The following is a 17,587-nucleotide window of genomic DNA, read 5'->3' as shown; positions in this document are numbered from 1 at the left end:
CAGTCTCAGTTCGCGATTCTAAAAAATGTCTTGGCAGTCAATCAGGTCAGTTCACTACCTCCAGACTGACAGTTTGAACCGCAAAGATGAACTGACAACTGACTGATTGACTGATAGCAACTCTGACCGAGAAGGACCGTGGATCAGACGGCATGGTGATGCAAGGCCACTCAGCATTGGGCTGCCGAGCACGAAGACGTGTCATGACTGAAGTGGAAAAGACTGGATACGGATACCCCTGGTATGTTTCCGGTGAAAGCTCAAGGGTCCTGGGGCTGGGTAGCCACTTCCGTAGTGTGCGACGCTAAACCACGTGCTCGCGCGGAACAGCAGGCGCGGTTTATCCCGCCGAGGCGCGTCACCGTCACCTCTCTGGCCTTCACCCTCCAGCACGACCCCGCCTCCATGTCGCCCGCGCACAAGACGACGCGTCTCAACCGAACCGATACGCCATGACGGCCCCCCGTAGCACGCAATATGCGTCCACCATCGCAGCCATCACCGCCTCCCAAAACAGCGCGCCGGTCGCCGAATTTCGGTGCCTGTACACACAAGACGTAAAACGAAAGCAAAAACGATGGCAGGATGGATATCTCAAGTTCCACACGTTCAACAGCCGAGTCATGGTGTACGACCAAGCAAGAAACTTTCTGGGCGATACATACCACAAGGACAGCAACCAAGTGCAGGAAGGCGATGAACTCACTTTGAATAATGGCGCGCTGGTAGAGGTCGCCGAGCCCATGGGCATCACACATACAGACCTGACACAACTACTTGAGAAGAAGACGAAAGAGCAGCCCCCACCCCGCCCGACCGTTCCTTCCCAACCGAAACCGTTCCAAAGACCGTCATCGGTAGCACCGGCCAACGCCCAGCGAAGCGCATCGCAACTGCGCCATAAATCACTCAATACCCTGCTTGGAACGCCGAAAGGGCCGATCGGGAAGGCCCAACCTATGAAGTCCCCGTACGAGGCTCGGAAGGAAAAAGAGAATGAACAGATTGAGGAAAGCGCGCCGAAGAGGCAGAAGACGGTCCAGCCACTCTCCAACCGGAGGGAGTCCAGACCGGTTCAAGAAGAAAGCCCTATAGCAAAGAGAGACTCGGCCATACCTCCAAGACAACCGGAAGCGAAGAATGCCCGAAAACCTGCTAAGTTTGTGCCGCCGACAGCGACCGTCATCACGATAGAACCCGAGTCCGACCCTCATTCGGCGTATTTATCAGACGTAACGCTCCCAAGCACACCACCAAAACTTCGTAGAGCGAGGGCACAATCTGGCGTAGTTCATACTCCAGCTCCGCAACCTAGTATATCCCAGCAATCATCCGTACAAACTCCAAAGATACCTAAAGGTAAGGTGCCGATACCAAGTGCAAAGGCTTTAGAGACTCCAAAGCAACGGGCCCCACCATCCTCACCCCCAGTGAGCGCCTCGAATCGCCTCATGAACGTCGATTTTGCGGTTCAACCGATAAAGGAGCCATCCAAAGACCCTACACCTACAGCGCAGCCTTCGCCTCCTCCTAATCGCAAAGTCAAATCGCTCCGGTTGTCTACAGGTGTAAAGCGCGGAAAGTTGCTTTGTCAGTCTTTGCCCCAACAGACAGTAAGAGCTGGGGGCGAGGCCAGAGCGACCAGCTTCAAAGCCAGGGTTCGGCCAACATCACGCATAACAAGCAAGGAACCATCGCCTGCAGTGTCGCAAAACAGTAATCCTCCACCACAAGAACTTGTCTCTGAAGCGTCCAGACGGATATCCAAAGACAAGCGAGGAAGGACAGATGCCGAAGATAGTGACGACGTTGCGTTAAAAAGAGCGAGGGTCTCCAAGTCCCCATCACTGCCATCGCTGAGTGTCCTGGAAGATCCAGAAGTCATACATGGCTTCATGGATCAGCGACTATTAGTACCCTCGTCTCCTCCACAACCTCAGATCATGTCTTCTTCTCCTCCAGAGAACGTTCCCCAGTCTAAACCGACTATCACCAAAAAGATGAAGAAGATATCCGCTGAATCATCACTTAAGCCCGCGACTGCGAGACCAAAGTCACCTCCATCAAAGGAAACCGTCCGGAAAGCGCAATCACGAAACAGCACTGTAGAGAAGCCCGCGCCAGCACACAAAGTCCCATCGCCTCCCATACCCGCACTCGATCCACCGATACCAGTATCGAGAGACGTGTCGCCAGTGCATACCGAAGCATCAGAAGCACGATCACGTACGCCTTCAACCTCGCCTCGCAAAGTCCCCCTTTCAACCGGCGGTATCCCCAAGCGGCCAGCAAAGCGAACCAAGAAGCAACCCACCTCAACCACCACGATAGAGGAAGGCTCTGCTTTACCCCCTCGTAATGAGCCCGTAGCTCTGCCGCCACATCCCCTTCGGGCAAACAAGAAAGGTCTCATGATGAGCACAACCGAACTAGCATCTCTTCTCCAAAAACCGAACAACCTGGCTAAGGTTCTCGCGGATCCTATTGAAGATGGCTCAAATATCACCAGTGCAGGAAAGTCGCCGAGCAGAAACTTCAGACGTGTGAGAAGTGAGAACGATGCACCGATACCCAGTGCAGCAGACGATTGGGAGAAGCGCAACCTAGCAAAAACCTCAAGCGATGCTACAGATCTCGTAGACGAATCGACCGTGACCGCCGTGACTGAGGAACCAAAGAAGAAGAAAAGCAGTGGGTTAGATGCGTTGATCAAGCGAACGGATCCTAGACGGAAGTTCAAAAGGACGCAGAGCCTGCAGGTGGAAACCAATGTATCACCGCCGGCTGGGGCAGAGGTTGAATTACCGAGCCCTGTAGTGGACAACGATGTTGGACCATGGAGTACGGAGGCTGGCGACTTGTTCGACTGGAGACCGCCCGGAAGGGGCTGAGGGTAACAAGAGTACATGAAGAGTTTGCGTTGATTTGTGAGTGATTGTTGGCAGCAATGTGGTATGAGGCTATGTAGCGACGATAACACGATATTGATACCCCACAGCATCTGCTGTTCTAATCGCCGCTTTTTGCCAACGGTGGTGTTCATCATCGTCATGCTTTCGCTAACCTCATTTCGTGGATTCTTCTAAACCTTGCTCTCCACATGAAACAACTGAGGTATGATTTCGAAGCTACGGAATCTCAGAACGAACACCTTGTGAGACAAATGCCTACTTGGTAGGCGCACTACCTGGACAGCCATAGGATACCCTGCGCGGTCTGTAGGCTCTATATGCGATGGTAAGTTCAGCAAAGTCTTCGAGTAGAAAAAGAGAGAGATACCATGATCTCATGAAGGCATATGCATTCCATTTGTTAGGAGTCAGGCGTCCAAGTCGAACGCCGGACACTGCACACACTGAAGTTGTGCGACATTCCGGTGTCGATTTTGGAAATAAGTGTGCAGGTATAGGGTTCTGAATTCAAAGAGCTAAGAGGAGCGCTGAGAGATGGATGTCAAGCCATCTAACGAACTTTCACGTCATGGCAACACCACTTAGTTTTGCTGTCTTTTCTCCTCTCATCATATCACTAGAAGCAAGATCAAGAATGAATATGCTTCGTTCATCGTTCTTCACATTGCTACCAAAAGAAATCCTGAACGCCGGCATGTTGACTGTGCGCCACACGACTTTGCCCTGTCCAGATAAATCCTGGACTCCAAACCATGGCTATATACACCAAGCAAATCAATATTGACCTCGAACACTTCAAAGGCCACTGCTCGTGCATACAAGAAGATATATACGCAAACACCTCGTCCTATCCAGAACAACCGAACGCCCATCCTGTAGCACACAAGTGTCGCAGGACCCAAAGTCAATCTACGTCTTGACAACCAAGTCTACGACGTCTTGGTCTGCTTCTTCGCCGTTCCGATGTGCGTGTTGTAAACCTTAGTTGCAAATTTGAGACTCGTAATTGTCTCTTGAAGATGTGCTTGTAGCGGGCTGACCATGACGAACATGAGCGTTTTTGAATTGCCACCCAACGAGTATTGGAGGAGGTATGTGAGCTATGAAAATGTTAGTACAAGAGTTACTCCAGATCGAAACTGTGTAACATACCTTCGAGTTTCTGTATGGCACATGTGTGCCTTCCTTTGCCGATCCAAGAGCGTTGATGACATCTCCCAGACAGCTCAAACTCTTGTTGATGTTTTGTGTCTCCTTGAGGCGCGCCCCTTCAGCCTTGGAGTGTTCAAGTCGCTCTGAGCCGGCAAGATCGACCAAATTGAGCGTACCTTCGCTCCTTTCACCAGTAATCTCATTGGTACCGACAAGCTTCAGAATGAAGACAGAGTGACTTCGACTGGAACGCATGTTGGCCTTGGTGGCAGCGACCGTCCTATTCTTGTCGGCGGTCGCTAAGATTTCCTCCACGCGACCTGGACCGTCGAGCTTCACACTGACTGCACCGTCAAGGTTCGTTTGCTTTTTCGCCGCATCATGTCGCACCTCGACCTTCTTCTTGTCTAGATCCTCTGAGCGACCGAGCAGATCGTTGTACGTCTCGTTGTAAACTTCGAGGAAAGAGCCTTCCATCTCGTATTTCCAGCCCTTCTCTTGCAATCGCTGCGCTTCATCCCAGATCTGGGCTGTCGCACGGGGGATCATACCGTCAGCTGACGACATGGTATGTGTTTTTCCAGCTCCTGTCTGACCGTAACAGAAGATGCAGACATTGTATCCATCAAGAGCGCTTTGTACAAGCTGACTGATCTCCTCGAAAACTTCGCTGTTCTGTGACGCTGGGCCAAATACACGGTCAAACGAGTACGCATAGGCGGATGTAATGTCCTTGCCAGTTGCGCTTTGCTTGCTTGGACCAAGCACTGCCACTTCTTTGCTGTCGGTATCGTTGTCCGGGAACGAGATTTGCGCCGGATTGCGTTCGGTTTCATGGGCGGGTCGCACACGACACATAACTCTGATGTTGCCCTTGAGTTCCTGCACCTGGTTGAAAAGTTTTCGGCGTAGTGTCTCCTCTTGACGAAGCTTGTCTTGCGCTCTTTCAGCAGCTTCAATCGCATCTTGCATTCGTTTGTGAAGGTCATTGAAAGCTTGCGACTGGGCCTGGCTGTCGGACTCGAGGAAGTCGATCTTCTCCTTCATCGCCTTGTTCGCTGCGTCCAATGTAAGGTTGTTGCTTGTTGCTTCTGTGAGTTGAACTTGAAGGCTATTCTTGAGCATCCTCTCTCGGTCAAGCTCGGACTTGACATTGGTGAGTTCGCCCTGGACCAATTGGGCCTCGCGGTGTTTTGCGTCTGCTTCCATCGCAGCTGCTCTAAGCTTTGAACCATACTCCTCCTCGATCTTTTGTGCTTCTTGTACGCGCCTGCTTCGCTCCGTTTCCGTGTCGGCGTCCAGTTTCTTCCGCAAGCCGGCAAGTTCTTCGTCGTGTTCTTTCAGCAGTTTGTCGATTCGTCCTTCGAGCTCGAGGCGTGTCTTCCTCTCGACCTCATCTCGTTCTCTCTCCATTCGGTCTGTGTCTTTCCGATGCCGCGACTCCAGATCCTCGACCTCAATGCGTAGTCTCCGCCGTACATCTTCAACTTCGTATGTGTGTTTCTGCTGCATCATCTCGAGTTCCATCTTTACTGACTTGAGGCAGCTTCGTGTATCGTCGAGTTCCGACTCTAGGCCCTTGTTTACGATTTCCAGACGCGCGCGAATAGTTTCGAGTTCCGTGACTGTTGGGAACAATATTAGCATAATGACGTCCACGAGCCGAGATGGAAGAGCGTTATTCTTGACCTACCGCGACTTTGAAGCTGCTGAATCGATTCCTTGTAGTCAGTAGCCTGCCGCACATCTGTCTCCATCTTCTCCTTGAACATGCGGAAGTCTCGTTCCATAGCCTCCATGCGTTCATTGTAGAAATCTGGACATCGATCGTTAGTGAAGCGATTCAGAAAGGGCTTTTGTGCTGATTTCCGCGGTGTGGTAGATGGAGGCCGGAGCGGCGACGGGTCTACTTGCTGCTGCCGAGCCATTGTCGGTGTACGCTGGGGAAGTTGAGATGGAGGTATCTTTGGCTTGAGAAAAGGGTTTGTCCCGTAGTCAGAAGTCATACCACGTCCGATTTGACTGTCACGCACGTCTGCCTTGGCCGCGCCCAATGTGAGTGCGCCAACCGCTGTGCAGATGTCGTCGCAGTCTGTATCGGCAGGCTCTTCGATGACCGGAGTGACGGAGCGGAAGTGGGAAGGAGAAGAAACCGCTCGTGGACCTGAGGTACCAGCGATCCTGTGTTGGAATATATTGAGGGAGATTGTGCGCTTCTTCAGATAAGAAGGCATCCCACCAGGCACTCTTGCACTGGTGGAGGGGTTTGTAGAGATAAGAAATGGTTGCACACCTTTGCGCTCTGCTTGCTCACTGTCGTCATCGTCATCTCGGTTTAGCATTGCTGTCGCAGGGCGCGGCCCTTGCTGATAGGACTTGCTCCTAGCATGGCTTCCATGGCCATAGGCCGACTTGGGTCTCACAGCCCCGGAAGCCTTAGGCGCTCCGCCCACACTGCCACTGAGAGTAGAGGCTGCAGGATGTCTCGCTGTCGGTTTCGTAGTGGCACGCGATGTGGACGCGGCGAGTCCACGCGGTACGATGCTTTTGATCCCACTCGATATCTTAGACGGCGGGGGCTTTAGTCGAGAAATGGGCTCGCCAGCCTGCTCTGCAAGAGTCTTCCGTTGCTTGAAAGCCGGCTCCGGCACTGGTATAGTTAGCGACCTGTCCGGTGCTACTGATATAGGGAGGGGCAATATACAGCCGGAGGGCTTGTGTTTCGCTGTAGGTATCGGCATTCCGCTTCGCGCGTTGGCACCGGCTTCGTGCAATTCGCCGAGGGCGCGAGTCGGCGATGAGGTGATGTTGGAAAAGGTCGAGGGTGGTTTAATGCCTGAGCGCTTCGTGGTACCCTATACAATGGTCGCGAAGTCAGACTTGCGCCGGGCAAGGGATGGGGGCATACGTACAGTGTTTTCGTTCGCAGCGTCCATAATCGAATCTTGTCTACCTACGTCTAGCGGAGGAAGGATATCAGTAAAGCATACCCTGGCGCGGCCAAAAGCACAAGCGCGTCGTCGTTGTCGTTGACGTTGCTGTTGCGGAGGTCGGATATCGATTGTTTGGGCCTGCGCTCGGACGGTAAACAGAGGAAACCGCCATCCCTGTAGCCACATGCTAACTTCGGTTAGCTGGCATGTCGCGAGCAACGCCGTGCCATCTCGACTCCATGCATGGTTTTGTCTATGCCAACCTCGATATACGAAGCCTTATCGAACATAGACCGATGACCAACCGAGATATAGCTTCAAGTCGCGTTATCGCTGCCATCACCTAAAAGAACCAATACTATGGCATTCACTCATGTCTGGATCTCGTAGTCTCTTCGATTGGACTTGCAATAGACATCTCCCTGCGCCGGGACTAAACACCTACGTGCCCAGAAACAGGAAGTCGGAACGAAGAACATGAGAGAAGACAGAGGAAGCTAGATGTGGTCGTTTTGAAAGTTCATAGTGATATCATGTTGATATTGCATACTAGCGATAGATAACTCAGTGCTATCAGCTCTGAAACTTCTTACTCAGCGATCTTCCTGTCTCAACCACACATCCGTCCTGTCCTTTCCGTGGTTCATCACCACCTCCTCCCTCATCTATCGTTTCCTCCTGCCCCAAACCTTCAAAAATTCAACCTTATCCTCAACGCCTAACCCAACCCTCTTGACTCTGCCCAACCTCGCCAAGTCCTCCGCGACCCTTTCAAGGACCTTCTGTTCATCTTCGCTAACAAAACCATCAACGTCGTTCACAGCGCCGCCAACATCAACATCCATGCCATCACCGGCCTCCCCATGCTTGCCACTGAATCCGTTCCTAAAGTCAGGTTGATCGAAGATATTTGCATCGTAGCCTGATGCCTTGATCGGTGTTTGCTTCGAACTCGATGTAGGACGAGAGGGCTGGTCCTGGCTGCTACTGTTGTATACACGCGAAGCGATGCGTACTCGCATCTGATGTGACGGCTTGCTGAGCAGGCCCCAGAACCACGATGCATATCCACCGGGAACGGGAGTTGTGACATCTTGGGGTGTGTACCGAAGATTAACAGGGTAGATCTTCGTCTTGCCATCTGCACTCAGCAGACTGGGGCATAGCGGGAGGATACCTCTGCCGTTTGTTGTAGTAGTCTCGGGAAATATGCAAATTATTCTGTTCGGGTTCTCGTCGGTGAGCTGTTTGAGTGAGACGAGCTTGGAGGAGTCGGGTGGAGAAAGGACGGGCGGGGAGAATGCGTGGAGGATGGCGCCCAGAAGCGTTATGCGTTCGACTTTTCGGTGGTCGGGGTATGAGCGAGTGAAAATCGGTTGGAAGATACCGGCGAGGTAGAGCGGATCGAGGGGTGATGTAAAGGAGGACGCGATGATCGTGCCAGGTTTGGGGAGGTTGTTTTTCGCAGAGTGTAGTTGTCTGTTTGATGAGTTAGCAGCGACTCAGGATATTCGACCTCCAGACATGGCTTCTATCTGACTTCCACCACGATTCAGCTGCAATCGACGTTTTGACGTACCCTCTCTTAACACCATCAACCTGCAAATCCACCCACCACACACCAGGGATGCCCAGCATCAGCCATAGCACCGCATACTTCAGCCTCCTCCCAATAGGAAGCCATTCCAATATTACGAAGTATAACAGTGAGAAAGCCACGACAAAGGGTGCGCGCACGCAGAAGAGGAAGAGGTATATTGGTGACCAGATGATACCGACCGGCGGGGTAGGAACGGGGAGGAACGGCGCTATCGCCGTGCCTGTAGGTCTACTGTTAGCTAGATAGTTACTTTTTTGGGGAATATATCAAACGTTTGTACGTCGAAATCGACGGCGAAGGGCAGAATTAAACAAGACGTCGTGGGAAGGGGACGTAAGAATACATTGAACTCTCCAAGAATCGCGGAGGAGTATCATTAAACGCACCTTTATCGCGGAACTGACTATATCTCTCCATGACGAGTTATGTCTAGCAAAGAAAGATTCAGGTGTGGGCGTAGTGTCACCGAGCCATCTAAGGCGAAGCCAACTTGCAACAATCGCGAGCGGAACGAGCCTTTAGCGAGAATGAAGGATCGTCACAGCGAGGCTATGTAGACGAAGCAAAGACACAGGGCGCAGCGCTGCCGGTAAAGGCTGGACAAGCTTCTTACGTTGGACCCTTCCAGCGTGGCGAAGACGTAATGCGGAGTGTATTTGGGACGCTTTGGGCGGGACGCAAGATGAGTGGTCGTGCGAGTCATGTAATTTCGACATGTGAATGCCAAGACAGGCGTTCTGTTGGTCTGTCAACGTCATGTGCGCATATGACACTACTGACAAGAAAGACGTTGGACGGTACGGTCTACATCTAGAGCTTCTTGAGGGATTCTAGATCGTGGTCTGACTATGGGAAGTGGTATTGACTATCTAGTTACCAGTTGGCTAGCACTCCTGCCAGACCGTCAAGACAGACCCGTGGACATACATGAGCGAAGAAGGAACCGAGCCAAACGACGAGCAGCACTAATACACGCTCCAGTCGTGGGTATGAACAGACCATGCATGTTCCAGCCAGCAATGCAAAACCAACAAGAAAGCACACAAATGTACAAAGGAAATGGTATTGATGGTAAGTGCAACGCGACCCCAAAGAGTCTGGCGCGTCGCATATGTAGAAAGGGGGTATGTGCCAATATTACTGCTTATTTTCGTGGCCTCTCCAGCCAAATCGACGCCATTCTGCGCCAATGTCCTCCGGTTTTGTTGCGTAAAAGAGGAATGTGACTCATTGCAGCTCGGGCGCTGGCGGGGGTGGGTATCGAAGCACATTGCGCCGAAGCCATGCTCGCGGCAGTAGAAATCAAACACGCAGAGTCTGAAGCTGCAAGATGATCCTCAACCACTAGTCTCACATCTGCCCCCCTCAGACCGCCTCTTGATGCAGATTACAACTGATTACAAAGTACAGGTTCGAAGCTGCAAGAGCAGCGCTCCTACGGCTTCGACTTGAAGAAAAGTGATTATGTCGGCGCGGTGAAAGGGCATGCGCAAGGGTGTTCTCTCATCACTGTCGTCTCAATTCATGCTTACAAAGCAACATCAAGCACCAGACTGACATCGCTGACCTGCTGGCCAGCCAGATCCTCAAGCACGGGTATCAGGTCGAGAAGCTCGTTGTCGTGTGCGTCAGAGAACCAGCTGCTGATGGGAACGGCATGTTGCGGGTGGAAGATGTACGACGTGGGCGAGTTGTCGATGATGATGGTGTCCTTGAGATCGCGACCGATCTGTGAAAGGTCCTACAATGTGTTAGGAATTGAGAAGCAGGATGATGTAAGTAAACATACTTTGACATAGTTGCCCTGATGGTTGTAGCAACTTTCGCGGAACAGTCGGTGATGGACAACACCGTGGATGTCAAGCTGGTCGAGAAGTGGGTCACCGTACTGTAATGGTCAGCATACATCATGTATTAGGAAGAGTTCAGACCAAGCTTACCTTTGATACGGACGCAGTGAACACAACGACCTCGTAGAGCTCGCCCACTCTCTTCATGAACTGATCGACGCCAGGTCGCTTGATGACATAGACATTGTGGTATTGTCCTTCGATCTCAACAGGGATGGTGAAGTCGGCTTGATGCAGAATCTGGTGCCGCATTAGTAAACAGAAGCAAACGCTCTATGTATCACACATACCTTAAAGCTGCTGTGGACCAAAGTCTCGTCCAGGTCGAGAACCAAGCACTTCTTCCCTTGGAACCTAGGTGCAATGGGTCCCAAAAGATACTTTTGTGGCTCGGCCGCCTCAGCTACATCCGCAGTCTGGTGTTGCACTGCAACCTGCCTCTCGACGAGCGGCGGGGGTGGAGGTAGATCAACCTTGGGGTGCTCAGCCTCAGCCTCTGCATCCTTCTCCTCTCCCTCTTGATGAACATCATTGGTCGATAGCGGCACATCCTTCATCTCAATGTCGTTGTCGATCTGCTTCTGCTCCTCGGTCTGGTCCTGTATTATGCGCTCCTGCTCTGCTGATGGCCGAGGAAGTACCGGAGTAGCGGTGGGCGTAGGGTTTGTGATGCTTATCTGGGGATGGCCAGTCTGTAGAGTACCGGGCTGGGGTGGGGACACTGCTTCTGTTTGCTGCTTCTGGGATGGGCTTCTTGTGATGACCGGGGGCGGCGTTTCCACTGCTGGCTGTTCGGTTGTGCCATCGTTGTGGATGGGTTTCTCAGCAAGACCTGCTCCTGATGTCTCGGTTCCAGTCTTCTCATCAAGCGGGTCTTTTGAGTCCGTGTTGCTGGACTCAGCAACAGTAGGCTCCTGCTTCTTAATAGGAGTTGACTGAGACGTGCGGCCGGCGGGCACCTTCTGAGCTTGCTTGACATTTTCCAAAGGCGTAGAGTCGTCTCGCGATTCCTTTGGTGCAAAGCACGGCAGGCAGGACAACAGACCCCCAGACTTCTTCGTCTTACTCCGTGTCGATGCTGGACGGTTCGCTGTGGCAGGCATCGGAGGCGGTTGTTCGTTCTTTTCCGAGGGTGCAGCACGCGGGTGAGAGCGTTTGCTGCTCGCCGTGCTGCCAGCTCGTCGCTTGCCCATGAAGCTGCGCTTCGAGTGCTTGGAGCCTCGCCCAATACTTTCGGCGTCTGCTGCAGTTGCGCCGCTAAGGCCGGTGTTGGGGGTCTCGTTGGATTGCGACGCGGACTGGGGGACGTTCAAGAGGGTGCGCTTTTGGTTCGAATCGCCTTCAGCAGGGGCAGACGACGGGCCTTGTGACGAGGATTGACCTGGAGCGAAGGAGTTGGTGGCAATGGCGTTTTGCATGGCAGCTGCATTGTGTTAGTAATCAAGTCTTGGAGGGCGATGGTGGGTGATGGCGGTGGTGGTGGTGGTGTTGGTGATGATGATAGATCCAAAACATACCGGTGCCGTTGGCCTGCTCCGACGACCCTACTGCCCTGTCGGTAGACGGGCGGGTTGCGTCAGCAGAGAGCTGCGTCGGCTCGGTGCTCATGGCTGCGCGTCGAGTAAGTCAGACGCACAACGCGCAGGTGAGTTTGACGTGTAGTGATAGGCTTGGGTCGGATCAGAGGGCTCCTTGGGTCGTCGCGTGGTGGAACTCGCTCGTGGGTGGGAGCGGTGGATGGCTGGCTGGCAATGGCGTGGCCCGGTCGCGATTGCTTGGATTGATGCGCGAGATGGAAGGAGCGATCGCCTTGTCTCGCAGCTGTGGCAGTCGCTATCGTCGAGGGAGTCCGAGGGAGAGAGCGAGGGCGACGGGGAGCGAAGCTTGGATACGCTGCTTGGGATGAGGCTGGTTCGCTAAGGTGGACGGAAATGAGACGCCGTCTTTCACCGTCATCAGCGCCAAAGCTCCACAACAACCGCCAGTTCACTTGAGCAGCACGGCTTCTCTCACACGTTCGTTGGCGCGACGGCGACGGCGATTGCAATGTAGCCTTTGTATTCTGTGGTAGAGGCAATGCGCTCACAACGATGGCATTCTGCGAGCTGTATCGGGGCTGTGCAAGAGCTGCCACACTCAACAGCGACAGGGGCCTCTTGATGGGGGACCCCCAATAACCATGCCATTTCGCCCCTAGCCTGCATTCGCCCTAGCCAGAGAGTGCATGGCCAGGCCCATATACAATACCCTCACTCCACGCTGCACATCTCCAAGGGAGGACTATTCATCATTCATTTGCCCAATCACACCCTCCACTGCATCGCGGAGCAGGCGCGTCACACAGGGAAATGACAGCCAAGCATCTTGATCAAAGGCACATTAGCCAGAGCCCACAGCGAACACTTGCATTCTGCTTTGCCTCTAGACTCTAGACAATTACGCTTCGAGCCCTGCATAACCTCGTCTTCGCCAAACTTTTAAAGGCGACCGACTCCCAGGCCATGCGACCGTTCGTGCGGCCACAAGCTTGCAGGTTGACTCACGGCTAGGAACTTAGGCGCCATGGTACGGGGACGCGACGTCGCCCTGGCCTATCACAACCCACATCAGCCGTAAGACCCGATGCGCTTCTGCCGCCATATGCTGGTCCAATATTGAGTGCGCCGGCATTATCCTTTCATCGATGCGCAGGAGTCACCAGCCGACTCTCAACATAACCGTCATGGCCATCGTCGTCGCAGCATCAGCGCGCTGGAGTCGTTGCTCTTGCTGTCACATGTCAGAGCCTGTCGTGTTCCACAGTGGCAAGCGCTGTGCAGGGCGGCCCGTCGCACGTCTGCCGATCTTGCAGCTTCATGCGATGGCATCCATGTCCACAGAGTCACGAGTCGCCATCCTTGGTGTGCGCCTACACGCTAATCGTCATCGCCGCTGTGGTGGTGTAGTAATATACTTCGACGCAAGAGGCTCCCCGCAAAGCGCGCCATTGCCGAACGATTCCAAGAGATAAGATTCGCCCTCACAATATCCGGAGAATACGAGCCGACGATCAACCGACCGTTGCGTGCTAATCTCATCCGACCAGCCTCAAGTCGCACATGCGAGGTGGCCAAAATAGACGTTTTCGTCACTGTACGACCTTCTCGAACGGTGTTCAAAATAGTGGTAGTATTTACACATTCTAGCGGCACAAACTGTTGACATGTGCATAGCCAACGAGTATGCCCCTTGAGATTAGTCGAATCTCCTATGCTCAAAGGTGGTGTCTTACAAGTTCTGCACAATGCTTCCATTCCCTCCTTCGCAAATTGTTCCGGGACATAGGTAAATTCTTCCCAATTTTTCTGGCTGAACAAATTCTATTCTAGCCGTGCCGTCCAGGATGATAGTTGGCCATGTCGCCCTGCGTTCGCTCTGTAGTAGAGATTCTTTGGTATAATTCGCCCCATGTTCAGCAATGGTGATGAACCAGCAGGACATGTATGCGACTCCGGCGGTGTGCATGCACTGCTATGCGGCTCCTGACGAGCCAGATATAGGTGAGAAACTCTGATGGTGCACGCGTCTGGAAACTGTTTCGCATACTTTCTGAAGCTTCACATAGCGGGCGCATCGACTGCATATAGCTTCTGCAGCTCACCAACTCAGCCTAGTGCTAACGAAAGGGGGCCTAGGGGCGGGAACTACTGGCACTACGACTTCGCCGCACCAATCACGACTATTTTGTTTTCTGTTTTAGCTATTTGGGAAGACGACTGTCTCCATGTCACCCCCAAAAGAGCTTCGGAGTTGGAGCTAACAGACGGAGTTTTGGCGATCTGTGCTAAAACACAATCTCATTGGTTTCTCTAGACCAGAGTGGAGAATGGCGGGTGTCTCTGAGTGGCGCGCGCTCCGTTGATCGTACGTTGCTTGTTCTGCGCCAAATCCGTAGCCTTGCCAGCAACTTTGTTACAAGATCTGGCATAAGAAATCGATCGCCTTGGCGAAGGCAATTGAGTGACAAATGCGGTACCTCCTGTGGTAGACTTTGAATGGGAAAGCTACGGGCTTGCTCGGCTCAACAGTATTTCAATATTGTCGCAACGTTTACAACCAAGAACATCAATGTCGGCACATCAGTGGGGGGATACATTCCATGGCCTTATACTGAACTATGGCTTCATTGTCGGGTGTCCAGACTCAAGCTTCCGGTCGCTACAACGTTGTCGCCGAAAACGTGGAGTATTCGTCAGAGCTCCACACCAGACATGTGCCGTGCAGCATTTTAGTCTACGGGTCTTCTCGAGCAAAAAAGCAAACACCGGCAATGCTTTGAAGTAGGTACTCGCCCGCCAGCCACACCGAAACAACGGTTTTGTTTATGTCGACCAAAGTCATCAACGATTTTTACTATGAACATTCTCACTCGTAAGACGCAGGTGGCACATGCATAGGAGTATAGTCCGAAAACTGGTTCCCGGCGATGAGACTAGATCGTATGCCTGTTTCGATGTATATGTCGGGAAAAAGCAGTGCATGAATGACAGGAGCGAAGGGGTTTAAGATACTTGCGAGAGCCATGCATTATTGCGATGGTTGAGGTGTGAGCTGAGCTGCCCAACTTCCACTCCTTCTCGTGATTGATTCACGTCGCCATTTGCTTCGACTATGGCGCTGGCTACTAATTTGCAGCCGCTGGCTTATGCCGTGGCCTACGTTACCTTCTTTTTGGGCACCACTTCGACTTTCTTGAGATTCTACTGTCGCTACATTGTATCGAGGATTTGGGGATGGGATGACTACTTCGCTGTGGTGGTCTTCATCTTCAGTCTCGCTCAGCAAGGTGTTTTGCATATGTTTTTGTACTGGGGATGCGGATTGTAAGGACCACAGCTACTTCAAACCGAGAAGCTAAGGCTAACATATATATGCAGACATATGGATGTTCTTAATACCATTCAGCAATTCGAGATTGTCAAGGTATGTCCATGTCCGAGACGATTCAGTAACAGTACTGTGCTGACGAATTGCATCAGTGGCTTTTTGTCGAGGAGATAATCTACTACTCTGTTCACTGGGTCATTAAATCCGCTTTTCTCTTCTTCTACCTCCGGTTATCGCCCGAAATTACCGCCTTCCGGTACGCCGTCTACGCTGGCGTGGGTTTGAACACTATTGTATGGGCGTGCAATATGTTAGTCATCCTCTTGTATTTGCCTCACACCCGTACAAGACTAATGTAGCATAACCAGGCTTCTTGCTTGCATTCAGTGCTTGCCTTTTGACGAAATCCTGCATCCAGGCACGCACGCAGACGCCTACTGTATGCACAAACTTATCGTCCTCATCGGACCATGCTTATTGGTAAGCACCCCTTCTTATTCTATTCTCAAATCCCCCCAGCTAACCTGGAACCCCTCTTAGAACATCGCCTTGGATCTATATATCCTCATTCTGCCCATTTCCACCATCTGGAGCTGCCAATTGCCTTTGCGTCGCAAGGTCGCCGTCCTCAGCGTTATCGCATTCGGTAGCATATCCGTCATCATCGCAACATTCCGCCTGATTCCCCTACTCCAACTCGGTGACCAGTCCGGTGAGCCCATTGATACCTCTTGGATTCTAGGTAAAATGGTCATCATCGCCTCACTTGAGGTGCAATTCGCCATCGTCGCCGTCAACCTCCCTCTACTCAAGAAACTCTTCACAAGCCTCGCAGACGACGATAGTCTAGTAGAAGCACCACAAGACTGGAAGTGGAAAGCCCGCAGACTATCCTCAAACTGCAGCGACGACTCGGAAGATGACGATTTCTATGTTTCTGGAGGGAACGGACGCGGTCACCACTGGCGGAAGAGCAAAGCTATGTCCCACGACAGTTTCAGGGCAAGCATCGCTTCGAGTCTGGCATCTGACGAAGCATCTCTTGAGGCTGGTGTGGCTGTCGCACTGCCAGTGCTATGGGTCAAGACCAATGTGCAAACGGTCAGAGTGGGAAGAGGTCATGTTAGTAGAGGACATGTGGTTAGGAGTCTGGTTAGATATAGTTTCGAGAGGGTTGAGGATTGTTTCCCTAGAGGCCACTTCTTGAGGACCTATGGTAGGCCCGAGTCGAGGAGACCGATGAGCATTTTGCCGACTTGTATGGAATTATGACAGGTTTCAATGAATGGATATGAGATCTTATCGCAGTGTCGTTTATGCTACGAATGCTTCTTGCATAATGTTGACTTTCGGAGTGCAATATCCCGCGGTCTCGAATCGCCGTACATTACACGGAGAAACTGTTGCCGGCTGTCTACGAAGGGAAAAGAGCAAGTATGACAATAGATACTACATCTTAGAGTTTGGATCCAATGGGCAGATTGAGGATCTGTGGGCAGCTTATGTAGAATCAGGAGGTCTTCATGCTCGTTCCGTGCATTGGAAGTATAGTCGTGGTCTGTCAAAATATGAGGTTATTCAAACTAGAACAAGATCCCTGAAGGCTAAATTCACTTAGGTATAAGGTTCATAAAAGTGTTTGCAGAGATACCACGCACTGAACAACTGTGAGCAAGCCTTGGTATTGTACTTGCAGTGCATTGATGGAGCACAAGTTGACGACAGTCATTCAGAAGTGAGACAAGCATTGGTTGTCCTTTCCACCGACTATTTCGCCAAGCATCGTAATTATTCAGCTGCCAAGTTCCATGAGGAGCATCGAGCAAAACTCAAAATTGCTCTAGAAAACGTTGCTTTGAGAATTGTAGCGGTCAAATCCGGCGCGCCTCGTGCGCCGATACACTAAACAAGTCGTCCTATCTTGTATATATTCGCATGCTGGATTCGTGCCTGTATCTTGTTCTGCTTCCCGCAATGGAGCGGCGACACGCCTCGAGACAATTGTTCGCAAATCCACAGCTTCAAGACTTGGAGCTATTGAAACAATTCTCCTATATCTCGCGCTGCATCCCACTAATGACACCTACTGTATCTCTTTATCGTCCGTACTATCCATCTCTTTTACGTACTTACGGGTTCTAGAACAACATGCGAGATTGGAGATTGCGGCGCAGCCACTACTACACCACCACCCGTCTACCACCACCCGTCTGTCGACCCCGCTTCTCGATAGCTTGTTGCGACTAATCCGGCAGGTACATTCAAGATACGCGC

The 17,587-nt window shown here is 52.1% G+C and overlaps 5 protein-coding genes across 5 annotated transcripts; 2 read left to right on the top strand and 3 right to left on the bottom strand.

The window, feature by feature from the left end:
- Nucleotides 1–452: 452 nt before the first annotated feature.
- J4E82_010573 (uncharacterized protein) lies at nucleotides 453–2,891 on the top strand (the record flags this gene model as incomplete). The annotated part of the gene is made up of 1 exon (XM_051736784.1): nucleotides 453–2,891. The coding sequence occupies one exon, from the start codon at nucleotides 453–455 to the stop codon at nucleotides 2,889–2,891; it is 2,439 nt and encodes an 812-aa protein (XP_051583481.1).
- Nucleotides 2,892–3,841: 950 nt separating this feature from the next.
- Nucleotides 3,842–7,000, bottom strand: J4E82_010572 (uncharacterized protein; the record flags this gene model as incomplete). The annotated part of the gene is made up of 4 exons (XM_051736783.1): nucleotides 3,842–4,012; nucleotides 4,065–5,689; nucleotides 5,758–6,919; nucleotides 6,977–7,000. 4 exons carry the CDS (start codon nucleotides 6,998–7,000, stop codon nucleotides 3,842–3,844), a joined length of 2,982 nt encoding a protein of 993 aa, XP_051583480.1.
- Nucleotides 7,001–7,662: 662 nt separating this feature from the next.
- Nucleotides 7,663–9,014, bottom strand: J4E82_010571 (uncharacterized protein; the record flags this gene model as incomplete). Its single annotated transcript, XM_051736782.1, has 3 exons — nucleotides 7,663–8,476; nucleotides 8,577–8,817; nucleotides 8,984–9,014. 3 exons carry the CDS (start codon nucleotides 9,012–9,014, stop codon nucleotides 7,663–7,665), a joined length of 1,086 nt encoding a protein of 361 aa, XP_051583479.1.
- A 1,111-nt stretch (nucleotides 9,015–10,125) lies between these two features.
- Nucleotides 10,126–12,055, bottom strand: J4E82_010570 (uncharacterized protein; the record flags this gene model as incomplete). Its single annotated transcript, XM_051736781.1, has 5 exons — nucleotides 10,126–10,338; nucleotides 10,387–10,485; nucleotides 10,538–10,687; nucleotides 10,738–11,870; nucleotides 11,965–12,055. The coding sequence occupies 5 exons, from the start codon at nucleotides 12,053–12,055 to the stop codon at nucleotides 10,126–10,128; spliced, it is 1,686 nt and encodes a 561-aa protein (XP_051583478.1).
- A 3,042-nt stretch (nucleotides 12,056–15,097) lies between these two features.
- On the top strand, nucleotides 15,098–16,585 carry J4E82_010569 (uncharacterized protein; the record flags this gene model as incomplete). The annotated part of the gene is made up of 5 exons (XM_051736780.1): nucleotides 15,098–15,309; nucleotides 15,364–15,409; nucleotides 15,466–15,623; nucleotides 15,682–15,793; nucleotides 15,854–16,585. The coding sequence occupies 5 exons, from the start codon at nucleotides 15,098–15,100 to the stop codon at nucleotides 16,583–16,585; spliced, it is 1,260 nt and encodes a 419-aa protein (XP_051583477.1).
- Nucleotides 16,586–17,587: the final 1,002 nt, after the last annotated feature.

Source organism: Alternaria postmessia, assembly GCF_024291825.1.
Source record: "Alternaria postmessia strain BMP 2775 chromosome Unknown scaffold_132, whole genome shotgun sequence".
Classification (NCBI taxonomy): domain Eukaryota; kingdom Fungi; phylum Ascomycota; class Dothideomycetes; order Pleosporales; family Pleosporaceae; genus Alternaria; species Alternaria postmessia.
This window is presented reverse-complemented; position numbering and strand designations above follow the sequence as displayed.